The sequence below is a fragment of the Anguilla rostrata genome, chromosome 18, assembly GCF_018555375.3.
Source record: "Anguilla rostrata isolate EN2019 chromosome 18, ASM1855537v3, whole genome shotgun sequence".
NCBI classification, from domain to species: Eukaryota; Metazoa; Chordata; class Actinopteri; order Anguilliformes; family Anguillidae; genus Anguilla; species Anguilla rostrata.
Genome location: NC_057950.1, coordinates 28439822 through 28453731, shown reverse-complemented (window position 1 = coordinate 28453731; position 13910 = coordinate 28439822). Strand labels below are relative to the sequence as shown.

The window sequence follows — 13910 nt, the reverse complement described above, 5'->3', positions numbered from 1 at the left end:
CTGTGTGGGAGTTTCAGGCTCTGAAAGTGTGGCTGTTCCTGCTCTTTGTGTGGGAGTTTCAGGCTCTGAAAGTGTGGCTGCTCCTTCTCTCTGTGTGGGAGTTTCAGGCTCTGAAAGTGTGGCTGCTCCTGCTCTCTGTGTGGGAGTTTCAGGCTCTGAAGTGTGGCTGCTCCTGCTCTCTGTGTGTGGGAGTTTCAGGCTCTGAAAGTGTGGCTGCTCCTGCTCTGTGTGGGAGTTTCAGGCTCTGAAAGTGTGGCTGCTCCTGCTCTCTGTGTGGGAGTTTCAGGCTCTGAAAGTGTGGCTGCTCCTGCTCTCTGTGTGAGAGTTTCAGGCTCTGAAAGTGTGGCTGCTCCTGCTCTGTGTGGGAGTTTCAGGCTCTGAAAGTGTGGCTGCTCCTGCTCTCTGTGTGGGAGTTTCAGGCTCTGAAAGTGTGGCTGCTCCTGCTCTCTGTGTGGGAGTTTCAGGCACTGATAGTGTGGCTGCTCCTGCTCTCTGTGTGGGAGTTTCAGGCTCTGAAAGTGTGGCTGCTCCTGCTCTCTGTGTGGGAGTTTCAGGCCCATTTCCCCTTTGATTGACACAGACACACAGGGACTATCGACCTGAAGAGGTCAGTTTGGAGTAAGGCTGTGTCTCTCACCTGCCTCTTCACAGCTCAGATAGCCAGCGTAGAATCAGAATCAGTAAATCAGTCACTTAAAGCAACATTGCGTTCCTCAGTTTTTAAATAGCTGTTTTGAGAGTTGCAGTTCATACAGTATAAAATGGTTTGGTTATGTTTGGTAGTAAGTGGAGAGTAGCTGAGTTTAAGAGTGAAGTAAAGACTGAGTTTAAGGGTGAGGTAAAGACTGAGTTTAAGGGTGAGGTAAAGACTGAGTTTAAGGGTGAGGTAAAGACTGAGTTTAAGGGTGAGGTAAAGACTGAGTTTAAGGGTAGGTAAAGAGTTTTGAGTGCGGTAAAGACTGATTTGAGAGTTTGGAGCAGAGTGGAGTGGAGAGGAGAGGACAGGAAAGGGGGATAGAAGAGAGGGGAGTAGAGAAACAGAGAGGACAGGAGAGAGAGGAGAGGAGAGGGGAGGAGCAGGGAGGAGAGGGGCAGAGAGGAGAGGGGAGTGGAGAGGAGGAGAGGAACAGAGAGGAGAGGAGACAGCCCTGTTCTCCACACTGTCCTACCGCAGTCAGGGCTCTAACGGAGTGCTCTTCCTTTCTTTCAGCATCAGAAGAGGGACGAGCCCCAGCAGGAGCCCCACTCCAGCCCCATGAAAACTGCAGAGCCGGCCATCGACTTATTAGGCCTGGGTAAGTCCAAAGTCATAGATTGCAGATTATCCCATCAATGCATTAAGGCTTAGCGCTTCAGGAGTCAGGTTAAATGAGCATAACTAGCGCCCAAGACATGCTAGTGACCTTCCGGCTCATCCTGGACCAGGTCAAGGTATTAAAAGTCCTGCAATATTAAAGATAATGTGTCAGGATATGCACACTGTGACCATCACCTTTTAGAAGATTCACTTGGTAAACAAGAAAATGATGTAAAGAACTGTTCTTTTAAAACCCTTTTAACGTTGAGGTCCATGAGCGTGTGTGCAACGTGAGCACAGGGTGTTCAGGAGCAGGCTGTGCACGGCGCCTGGTGCCCTCTAAACTAGACAAAACGATAAGCTGGCCTGGGCTTGGCTGGCTGCCTTCTTCCTGTCTCACAGCACTCCTAGCGCGTGTGCCCTCCCTGGGAATTGTGGGTATTTGAGTGCACAGTTACGCCGCTCTCCCGGACGAGCCATATGTCAGGCAGAATTCATTCTGTGCGGTTACAGAAGTGTTATAAAATGACCTTTCCAGTTCCCCGCCTCCCGCGGTCCCACAGTGCTGTAATCGCCCTGTTCTGGAGAGGGGGGGGGGGGGGCTACTGTGCGCCTCTCAACCAGCCAATCATTACATCATTGATCTGTTTGGCTCCAGTAGCCGCCGGTGGGAAGGCTGAAGTGGACCATTACTTCTTTCAAAATTAAGTTTTTTTTCCTTCTTCTTCTTCTTCTTTCTTTTTTTAATTATTATTATTTGAGGCCTGGGGGTACGTTTCTCTGGCTGGATGGGTTTTTTTTCTCTTGATGGCGACAGCGTTCGGGAGAGGGGGGATTTGTGCGAGGGGAGAGCCCATGTGTTATTTGGACAGTTCATCTCCCGGGCGGGACGGGGAGGGAGGGGGCAGTTGTTGGGGGTGTGATGCAGTGCTGTGGGAGCGATGGGGCTCAGATTGAGCCATGCGTCTCGCTGATGCGTTTCGCCGCGGTTAGTATGGATGGAATGGGTTAGGGAAACGGCCTCTTCCCGCTCCGCCACATCGCCGTAGTTACCAGGGGCTCCGTCGGGGATCCGTTTGTAAGGGGGGGTGTAAATGGGGCCGCTCTCTCTCCCTCCCCCCCCCCCCAAAATCTGTCGCTCTGGCTCTGCTGCTGTACGTCCAGCGCTGCTGCAGTGCTGAGGGGGGGGGTGGGAGGGGGTGGGGAGGGGGGAGGGGGGTGTTCTTAAAGACCCGAGCGGGTTTTTCTCCCCAAAGCACAGACACAAGCTTTGCATTTTTAATCTTAATTAACGGCCCGGTGAAGTCTGAGGGCGGCTGTGGCGAGGCTGAGCTCTCTCCGTCCCGGCAGCGCGGCTAAATGTGTGAGCCTGAGCTGCAGCTGGGAGAGGCGGTCCACACCACCGCCGCACACGCTCCGTCTCATAACCGCACACGCTCCGTCTCATTACCGCACACGCTCCGTCTCATAACCGCACACGCTCCGTCTCATAACCGCACACACTCCGTCTCATAACCGCACACGCTTCTGACACGCTCCGTCTCATAACCACACACGCTCCGTCTCATTACCGCACACGCTCCGTCTCATAACCGCACACGCTCCGTCTCATAACCGCCACACTCCGTCTCTACCGACACGCTCCGTCTCATAACCGCACACCTCGTTCTAACGCACACGCTCCGTCTCATAACCGCACACGCTTCTGACACGCTCCGTCTCATAACCACACGCTTCTGACACACGCTCCGTCTCATAACCGCACACGCTCCGTCTCATAACCGCACACGTTCCGTCTCATAACCACACGCTTCTGACACGCTCCATCTCATAACCACACACGCTCCGTCTCATAACCGCACACACTCCGTCTCATAACCGCACACGCTCCGTCTCATAACCGCACACGCTTCTGACACGCTCCATCTCATAACCGCACACGCTTCTGACACACGCTCCGTCTCATAACCGCACACGCTTCTGACACACGCTCTGTCTCATAACCGCACACGCTTCTGACACACGCTCCGTCTCATAACCGCACACGCTTCTGACACACGCTCCGTCTCATAACCACACGCTCCGTCTCATAACCGCACACACTCCGTCTCATAACCGCACACGCTTCTGACACACGCTCCGTCTCATAACCGCACACGCTCCGTCTCATAACCGCACACGCTCCGTCTCATAACCACACGCTCCGTCTCATAACCACACACGCTCCGTCTCATAACCGCACACGCTTCTGACACACACTCCGTCTCATAACCGCACACGCTTCTGACACACGCTCCGTCTCATAACCGCACACGCTTCTGACACACGCTCCGTCTCATAACCGCACACGCTCCGTCTCATAACCGCACACACTCCGTCTCATAACCACACACTCCGTCTCATAACCGCACACGCTCCGTCTCATAACCGCACACACTCCGTCTCATAACCGCACACACTCCGTCCTCATAACCGCACACGCTTCTGACACGCTCCGTCTCATAACCGCACACGCTTCTGACACGCTCCGTCTCATAACCGCACACGCTTCTGACACGCTCCGTCTCATAACCGCACACGCTTCTGACACGCTCCGTCTCATAACCGCACACGCTTCTGACACACGCTCCGTCTCATAACCACACGCTCCGTCTCATAACCACACACGCTCCGTCTCATAACCGCACACGCTTCTGACACACGCTCCGTCTCATAACCGCACACACTCCGTCTCATAACCGCACACGCTTCTGACACACGCTCCGTCTCATAACCGCACACGCTCCTGACACACGCTCCGTCTGATTACCGCACACGCTTCTGACACACGCTCCGTCTCATAACCGCACACGCTCCGTCTCATAACCGCACACGCTCCGTCTCATAACCGCACACGCTTCTGACACACGCTCCGTCTCATAACCGCACACACTCCGTCTCATAACCACACGCTCCGTCTCATAACCGCACACGCTCCGTCTCATAACCGCACACGCTCCGTCTCATAACCGCACACGCTCCGTCTCATAACCGCACACGCTCCGTCTCATAACCGCACACGCTCCGTCTCATAACCGCACACGCTTCTGACACGCTCCGTCTCATAACCGCACATGCTCCGTCTCATAACCGGCTGGAGCTCATGGCCGTCTGCAGCACGGGGATCCGGCACGGATTAATCACGACACCTTCACTCTGCTCTGCTTTCTAGAGCAAGTCTCTCACTTCCCCGAGAGGGGGGGGGGGAGGGGGGAGAGAGAGGGAGGGGGGTAAGAGGGAGAGAGGGAGGGAGGGAGAGGGAGGGTGCACTTCCTTCTAAAATGCCAATAATATGACGATATTAGGGAACAATATTTCAAGAAATTTAAAAAACGTATCCCCAACTTCCTCAATCTTGAAGAGAGCAACGAACTGCCAATGGTTTTGGGAGAGGGACCAACAGCACATATTGCAGCAAAATATGTGTCTGAATGAGACACAGTGAGTGACAAAACAAACATCATCACACAATACTACAGTTTACAGACACACACACAGACGTCACGCACAGACACACAAACACAATCACATGCTTAGAATCAACACATGTTGGCTGTTATTATTATTATGTTATTAGCATGTTAGTGTTATAAAAATTAATATGTAATTATACCTGTTTATGTGTATGTATGTGTATATCTGTATATATATGTATGTGTATGTGTGTATGTATGTATGTGCATGTATATGTGTTTATGTGCGTATATATATATATGTATGTATTTGCTGTATGTGTATATATATCATGCTTGCGTGCGTGCTAGCGTCTGCATGGCATGTCCATCTGTCTATCCCATCTGCTAAACCATCCTATCTCCCCCGTGTGTCTCTCCCCACTGCTCTCTCTCCCACTCCCCTCTCCCCCCTCCTCTCTCTCCCTCTCCCCCTCTCCCCCCTCCTCTCTCTCCCTCTCCCCCTCTTTCTCTCCCCTTCTCCCTCTCTATCCTCTATCTCTCTCCCACACCATCTCCCATAGCAGCTCGGCTAATGTGACTGTCTCCTTCATTCAAAAAACATGTCATTAATCTTCGGCAACTGACAAAATCAGATTGTTTTTTTTGTTCTGTTTTTCAAAGAGACCCTGCTAAATGTGTCGTCCTTCTCTCCTCTCCTCTCTCTCCTCTTTCTCTCTCTCTCTCTGTCACTCTCTCTCTCTCTCTCCCAGATGCCCCGGCAGCAGGCTCTGCCAACAGCGGGAGCAGCTCTGTTAGCTCCGCCCCTCTGACCGATGAGCTGGACATCTTCGGCCCCATGGTGTCCAACCCCCTCCCCTCCTCCAGCACACACATCTCTCAGGTAACCCCGCCCCTCCTCCACTAACCCCGCCCCTCCTCCAGCACACACCTCTCTCAGGTAACCCCGCCCCTCCTCCAGCACACACCTCTCTCAGGTAACCCCGCCCTCCTCCACTAACCCCTCCCCTCCTCCGGCACACACCTCTCTCAGGTAACCCCGCCCCTCCTCCAGTTACCCCTCCCCTCCTCCAGCACACACCTCTCTCAGGTAACCCCGCCCCTCCTCCACTAACCCCGCCCTCCTCCAGCACACACCTCTCTCAGGTAACCCCTCCCCTCCTCCAGCACACACCTCTCTCAGGTAACCCCGCCCCTCCTCCACTAACCCCGCCCCTCCTCCAGCACACACCTCTCTCAGGTAACCCCGCCCCTCCTCCTGCACACACCTCTCTCAGGTAACCCCGCCCCTCCTCCACTAACCCCGCCCCTCCTCCAGCACACACCTCTCTCAGGTAACCCCGCCCCTCCTCCTGCACACACCTCTCTCAGGTAACCCCGCCCCTCCTCCTGCACACACCTCTCTCAGGTAACCCCGCCCCTCCTCCAGCACACACCTCTCTCAGGTAACCCCGCCCCTCCTCCAGTTACCCCGCCCCTCCTCCTGCACACACCTCTCTCAGGTAACCCCCCCTCCTCCACTAACCCCGCCCCTCCTTCAGCACACACCTCTCTCAGGTATCCCCGCCCCTCCTCCAGTAATCCCACCCCTTCTCTCAGGTAACCCATACAAGCGCACACACTCCCGCACACACACACACTCCCGCACATACACAAACAAGCACACACATGTACAGGGATTCACTGAGGGAGAGACATAATTGTTTAATTTCCTGTGTGTGAGTGCCCAGTCTACAAGAGCCCAGTCTGTTTACCTTCCTAGTTACAGCTGACAGGATTGATTTGTGGGGTGTGTGCGATTAAAGAATACGTGGTGCATAATGTTGGCGCATTAGCGTGCTGCAGCCGTCCAGGTGCTATGCTTTGGGCTGGAGGAGGGGCTTGTGTTTGATGGGGGTGCGCTGGTCCCATCCTGTTACCTTGCACAACCCCCCCCCCCCCCTCCTGCCCCCACCCCTGTGATAGGCTGGACCAGGATTTAGTCCCTGCCCCTGCTCCTGTGATAGGTGGGCCTGGGATTTAGTCCCTGCCCCCTCTCCTGTGATAGGTGGGCCTGGGATTTAGTCCCTGCCCCCTCTCCTGTGATAGGTTGGATCAGGATTTAGTCCCTGCTCCCTCTCTTGTGACAGGTTGGATCAGGATTTAGTCCCTGTCCCCTCTCCTGTGATAGGTGGGCCCGGGATTTAGTCCCTGCCCCCTCTCCTGTGATAGGCTGGATCAGGATTTAGTCCCTGCCCCTGCTCCTGTGATAGGTTGGATCAGGATTTAGTCCCTGCCCCCTCTCTTGTGACAGGTTGGATCAGGATTTAGTCCCTGCCCCCGCTCCTGTGATAGGTTGGATCAGGATTTAGTCCCTGCCCCCTCTCTTGTGATAGGTTGGACCAGGATTTAGTCCCTGCCCCCTCTCCTGTGATAGGCTGGACCAGGATTTAGTCCCTGCCCCCACTCCTGTAATAGGCTGGACCAGAATTTCGTCCCTGCCCCCTCTCCTATGATAGGTTGGACCAGGATTTAGTCCCTGCCCCCTCTCCTGTGATAGGTGGGCCCGGGATTTAGTCCCTGCCCCCTCTCCTGTGATAGGCTGGACCAGGATTTAGTCCCTGCCCCCGCTCCTGTGATAGGCTGGACCAGGATTTAGTCCCTGCCCCCTCTCCTGTGATAGGGTGGACCAGAATTTAGCCCCTGCCCCCTCTCCTGTGATAGGTTGGACCAGGATTTAGTCCCTGCCCCCGCTCCTGTGATAGGTTGGACCAGGATTTAGTCCCTGCCCCCGCTCCTGTGATAGGCTGGACCAGGGTTTAGTCCCTGCCCCCTCTCCTGTGATAGGCTGGACCAGGATTTAGCCCCTGCCCCCTCTCCTGTGATAGGTTGGACCAGAATTTAGCCCCTGCCCCCTCTCATATGATAGGTTGGACCAGGATTTAGTCCCTGCCCCCTCTCCTGTGATAGGTTGGACCAGGATTTAGTCCCTGCCCCCTCTCCTGTGATAGGCTGGACCAGGATTTAGTCCCTGCCCCCTCTCCTGTGATAGGTGGGCCCGGGATTTAGTCCCTGCCCCCTCTCTTGTGATAGGCTGGACCAGGATTTAGTCCCTGCCCCCTCTCCTGTGATAGGCTGGACCAGGATTTAGTCCCTGCCCCCTCTCTTGTGATAGGCTGGACCAGGATTTAGTCCCTGCCCCCGCTCCTGTGATAGGGTGGACCGACTTGAGTCTTCAGTAGAGTACAAGCGTGTATGCTTATGAACGGTTACCCTTATAGACTCAGTAGAATGCGTCAGCAACGTAAAGCTGACTTCCCTCTTAGCTCACTGCTTTTTTACAGGTCATTAAATGCCAAATGGGCTAAAAAGAGGGATGAGGGGGCCAAATTGATTATTCAGTCAAAATAAGACTGAAAAGTACGGTTTCCCAGATGTGGATTGAGCCAAGTCCCAGTCTACAAGAGCCCAGCCTACAAGAGCCCAGTCTAAAAGAGCCCAGCCTACAAGAGCCCAGTCTAAAAGAGCCCAGTCTACAAGAGCCCAGTCTAAAAGAGCCCAGTCTAAAAGAGCCCAGTCTAAAAGAGCCCAGTCTAAAAGAGCCCAGTCTAAAAGAGCCCAGTCTGAAAGATCCCAGTCTAAAAGATCCCAGTCTAAAAGATCCCAGTCTACAAGAGCCCAGTCTTAAGGAGTGTTGTCTAAAAGAACCCAGTCTAAAAGGACTCAGTCTAAAATAGCCCAGTCTGATAGAGCCCTGTCTAAAATAGCCCAGTCTAAATGAGTGTAGTCTAAAAGAACCCAGTCCAAAAGGACTCAGTCTGAAAGAGAAATTCCCTGATCATCTCCACTGGAATAAGTGTTTAGTCTGGAACTGGGCTTAATCAGCGTTGTTGCCGTGCCGTTTCCTGAACTGTTTCTGAACCCAGAGTATATAGACGGCGTTCACACGGTCTGTGAGCTGATCTGTTTCTGAACCCAGAGTATATAGACGGCGTTCACACGGTCTGTGAGCTGATCTGTTTCTGAACCCAGAGTATATAGACGGCGTTCACACGGTCTGTGAGCTGATCTGTTTCTGAACCCAGAGTATATAGACGGCGTTCACACGGTCTGTGAGCTGATCTGTTTCTGAACCCAGAGTATATAGACGGCGTTCACACGGTCTGTGAGCTGATCCGAATTTCACACTGAGTTGAAGCAGCGCTGTGTAGGTGGGCGGGGCAGCGGGACACGTGTAGGCGTGGTCTCCTGTTCCTCACATCCAGCCAGAGTTTGTCCTTCAGCCAATAGGCTCTCGCGTTCAGGTGTCGGCTGGAGCTCGTCAGCACAGGCATCTGCTGGCAGGCCTGTGGCCTACGCCTTTCGGTCCAGTGCGTTCGGTAACACCACGGAAAGGCCACAGAGAGGGAGGCTGAAAATGTAACTGAAATATTAATTTCAGGGCATGGTGTGTGTTTATATTCTTTACGGCAGCCTGAATTATTGAAACTTCCCCAAAATGTTTCATCAGTTTGAGAAAGTTTGCCGACAGGACCTGAAAGGACTTGCGAGGCAGATTTCCAGAAGAGCTTAAGCTGTCTTTGCTGTCGGAGCTGGCTTTTGTGTTCCATTTACAGTCCTGGATCCGTTTGTGAAAGCGTTTAAATGCGCCTGAAATAAACCTCTTGGCAGACCTGGAGTCTGTGGAAGGGGCGGTCCCAGAGTCTGTGGAAGGGGCGGTCCCAGAGTCTGTGAAAGGGGGCGGTCCCAGAGTCTGTGGAAGGGGGCGGTCCCAGAGTCTGTGGAAGGGGGCGGTCCCAGAGTCTGTGAAAGGGGGCGGTCCCAGAGTCTGTGGAAGGGGGCGGTCCCAGAGTCTGTGAAAGGGGGCGGTCCCAGAGTCTGTGAAAGGGGGCGGTCCCAGAGTCTGTGGAAGGGGGCGGTCCCAGAGTCTGTGAAAGGGGGCGGTCCCAGAGTCTGTGGAAGGGAGCGGTCCCACAGTCTGTGGAAGGGGGCGGTCCCAGAGTCTGTGAAAGGGGCGGTCCCACAGTCTGTGGAAGGGGCGGTCCCACAGTCTGTGGAAGGGGGCGGTCCCAGAGTCTGTGAAAGGGGTGGTCCCAGAGTCTGTGAAAGGGGGCGGTCCCAGAGTCTGTGAAAGGGGCGGTCCCAGAGTCTGTGAAAGGGGGCGGTCCCAGAGTCTGTGAAAGGGGCGGTCCCACAGTCTGTGGAAGGGGCGGTCCCAGAATCTGTGGAAGGGGCGGTCCCAGAGTCTGTGAAAGGGGTGGTCCCACAGTCTGTGGAAGGGGCGGTCCCACAGTCTGTGGAAGGGGCGGTCCCACAGTCTGTGAAAGGGGGCGGTCCCAGAGTCTGTGAAAGGGGTGGTCCCAGAGTCTGTGAAAGGGGGCGGTTCCAGAGTCTGTGAAAGGGGGCATGCCCTATATATTAAATATGTAAAGTGTGCACATGGGAGGAGAATATCCATTGACTTTTTTTGATTCATCAGGCTCATGTGATTTGGCTAACCAGTGATCTATAGGTAATTCACTCCATATTCATATTTATACATTCTCCACTGAGATACACACACGTATGCACACACACACACACACTCTCTCTCACACACACACACACACACACTCTCTCTCTCTCACACACACACACACGCACTTGGGAAGGCAGGGAATCGGGCTCTTCTGACCGTGTGTAAAAGTAGGAGATCCCGTGCGGCTGCAGATAGTCTGAAGCTCTATTGCAGACTGGGGTGAAACAGCAGCTCTCTGCAGCACAGAGATACCACAGGCACAATGGAGTCCAGGAAGGGTCACTGGGGGAAAGGTCAGGGGTCACCGTGGCTGTAATCAGCACTGTGCAGTGCGAGCATGTACTTGAAGTTATCCGTTTATTTGGACTTGTGTTTATATGTGCCTTTTTGTGTGTGTGTGTGCGTGCGAGTTTGGTTTGTGTGTGTGCGCGTGTGATGTGTGTGCGTGCGTGTGTGCGTGCGCACATGTGATTTGTGTACATGCATGCGTGTTGTGTATGTGTGTGCATGCGTGTGTGAGTGTGTGTGTGTGTTTGCATGTGTGCCTGCTTGCGTGCGTTCGTGTGTGTGCATGCCTGCGTGCGTGTGTGTGTGTATGTGTGTGCATGCGTGTGTGTATGTGTGTGCATGCGTGTGTTTGTGTGTGCGTGCCTGCGTGTGTTTGTGTGTGCGTGCCTACGTGTGTTTGTGTGTGTTTGTGTGTGCATGCGTGTGTGTGTGTGTGTGTGTGCCTGCGTGTGTTTGTGTGTGCGTGCCTGCGTGTGTTTGTGAAGGGGATTTCCCCAAACACGTGTGCCTTGCTGCTGCAGCGTGGTACTGCCTGCGCCCCTTCCTCCTTCATGCATTATTTGTTCTGATTGCCCCCCTGCTCCCCCCCTTCATGCACCCCTCTCACCTAATGGATCTTCTTCAGTCGTATCACGTGATATTTGAGCAGTGCAGTGCTGGCCGTTATTTGGAGAATAACTGCTTTGGAAGCAGTGCTGCTGTATTGGGCTGTATGGTGAAGCAGTGCTGCTGTATTGGGCTGTATGGTGAAGCAGTGCTGCTGTATTTGGGCTGTATGGTGATGCAGTGCTGCTGTATGGTGAGGCAGTGCTGCTGTATTGCGCTGTATGGTGAAGCAGTGCTGCTGTATGGTGATGCAGTGCTGCTGTATTGCGCTGTATGGTGAAGCAGTGCTGCTGTATTTGGGCTGTACGGTGAAGCAGTGCTGCTGTATTTGGGCTGTATGGTGATGCAGTGCTGCTGTATGGTGAGGCAGCGCTGCTGTATTGGGCTGTATGGTGAAGCAGCGCTGCTGTATTGGGCTGTATGGTGAAGCAGTGCTGCTGTATTGCGCTGTATGGTGAAGCAGTGCTGCTGTATTGCGCTGTATGGTGAAGCAGTGCTGCTGTATTTGGGCTGTATGGTGATGCAGTGCTGCTGTATGGTGAGGCAGTGCTGCTGTATTGCGCTGTATGGTGAAGCAGTGCTGCTGTATTTGGGCTGTATGGTGAAGCAGTGCTGCTGTATTGGGCTGTATGGTGAAGCAGTGCTGCTGTATGGTGAAGCAGTGCTGCTGTATTTGGGCTGTATGGTGATACAGTGCTGCTGTATGGTGAGGCAGCGCTGCTGTATTGGGCTGTATGGTGAAGCAGCGCTGCTGTATTGGGCTGTATGGTGAAGCAGCGCTGCTGTATTGGGCTGTATGGTGAAGCAGTGCTGCTGTATTGGGCTGTATGGTGAAGCAGCGCTGCTGTATTGGGCTGTATGGTGAAGCAGTGCTGCTGTATTGCGCTGTATGATGAAGCAGCGCTGCTGTATTGGGCTGTATGGTGAAGCAGTGCTGCTGTATTTGGGCTGTATGGTGAAGCAGTGCTGCTGTATTGGGCTGTATGGTGAAGCAGTGCTGCTGTATTGGGCTGTACGGTGAAGCAGTGCTGCTGTATTTGGGCTGTACAGTTCGCCAGGCCGTATGAGATGTCTCCCGTTGCTCTGCTGGGCTCAGTGCACCCCTGTGGGCGTGCTCCAGCATTCCTAAACACCAGCTGCCAATCAGAGCCGCGTCGCAGCGGAACGAGAGCTGGCGGGGCGGGGGCTTCGGAAGAGCGGCGCTCCGAAGGGTGGACGGCGGCCCCACCGACCCCCCCGTCTCCATGGTGACGGCAGTGCGATCCCCTCAGCTGACTACCCTATCTGTCCGCGCGCGGCCGCCCCGCCAAAACACAAGCTTCCGGAACACGAAGCTCGCGATACTCCTGCACATCCTTCTTCTCTTTAAGAAAAAAAATCTCATTCATTTCAGTTTGCTTCACAGACACAAAAAAGCCGGCACACACTACATTACATTACATTACAGGCATTTAGCAGACGCTCTTATCCAGAGCGCCGTACAACAAGTGCATCAGTTCAAGGTGCGGAGGTGCAAAAGAAACACACTAGAGTGAAGTAAAGATCGTAGTGCCAGAAGTGACCACACAGATCAGGACTCCAACCCTGTAGGGTAACCTGTTCAGCAAACAAACAATCCTGCCAAGTACAAACTAGCACTGGAATCACATTTGCCTGATCGGAATCAGACAAAAACAATCCTGCCAGACGCTCCCAATAAAGTAATTATCCGGATAATTTTAATAATCGTAATTTAACCAAACTGAAACGCCGGCGACGCGGGAGGGTGTTTTTGCGTGGCGGCGTTGTCGTGTGGTGAGATGCCCCTTTTATTGACAGATTTACGGCCACGCCCCGCTGTTCCGAATGTGTCCTCGTCTCTCGTCTGATTGGTTTTCACCTCCTTGCCCTTGAGCCCGGATGGGCTCTGAATTAGGCCGGACTCGTCCGGAGGTCTGCTCCATCCTCGGCAAGCAGCTACTGTCAGCGGCACGGCAGACATCTTTAAGAGCCCGCCCCGCCCTGCTCTGCTCTGGGAGGTGTGGGGCAGACATCTTTAAGAGCCCGCCCTGCTCTGCTCTGGGAGGTGTGGGGCAGACATCTTTAAGAGCCCGCCCCGCTCTGGGACGTGTGGGGCAGACATCTTTAAGAGCCCGTCCTGCTCTGGGAGGTGTGGGGCAGACATCTTTAAGAGCCCGCCCTGCTCCCTGCATTATTCATGCGCCATCAAACCCCCGAGCACAGGCCAAGCCGGAGCCCCACTCCGCCTGGACTTCCCCTTTCCCATCATGCCTCTGTAATGAGGTTAAGTGCGGAGGCTGCGGTGAAGTGGCCTCTCATGTGGAGCGATGACACCTCACCCCCCCCCCCCCCCGCTGAGGGGCACTTCATAGTGGTCCCTTCACGTGCACCAGCTAGGCCGGGTCCGTCTCTGTGCGGCGATGCAGCGCAGACAGCTACACCACCCCGCTGCCGCTGCTCCATCCGCAGGCAGCTCAGTCACTGCCTGCACAGATTCATCAGAGTCTCATTCTGTCTCCAGCGGTGTGAACGAGGTCGCACCTGCGCCGTCTTGCAGCTCAGCTCGCTTTGTTTTTTATTTTTACTTTTTTTGTCCCATTTCCTGGCGTCCCGCTGCGTCCTGGTTTAGAAAGGTGCAGTACAGGTGGGCTCCCGAACTCAAACGGAGCAGCCAGCTGTTCTGGAGTTTTGAAAGGTGAGCGTGGATGTCACGTGTGTTTCTCTCCCCCCCCCCCCCCCCCCCACCACCCCGCAGGCCAGTTCCAGTAAA

The 13910-nt window shown here is 54.3% G+C and overlaps 1 protein-coding gene across 2 annotated transcripts in view; it reads left to right on the top strand.

Annotated features, from left to right (window-relative positions):
• smap1 (small ArfGAP 1) overlaps nt 1–13910 on the top strand; it is an 89134-nt gene that overhangs the window by 65202 nt on the left and 10022 nt on the right. For both annotated transcript variants that reach the window (XM_064316995.1, XM_064316994.1), the window contains 2 exons: nt 1211–1295; nt 5502–5632. In XM_064316995.1, coding sequence (XP_064173065.1) covers nt 1211–1295; nt 5502–5632 — 216 coding nt within the window. The remainder of the gene's footprint in view (nt 1–1210; nt 1296–5501; nt 5633–13910) is intronic.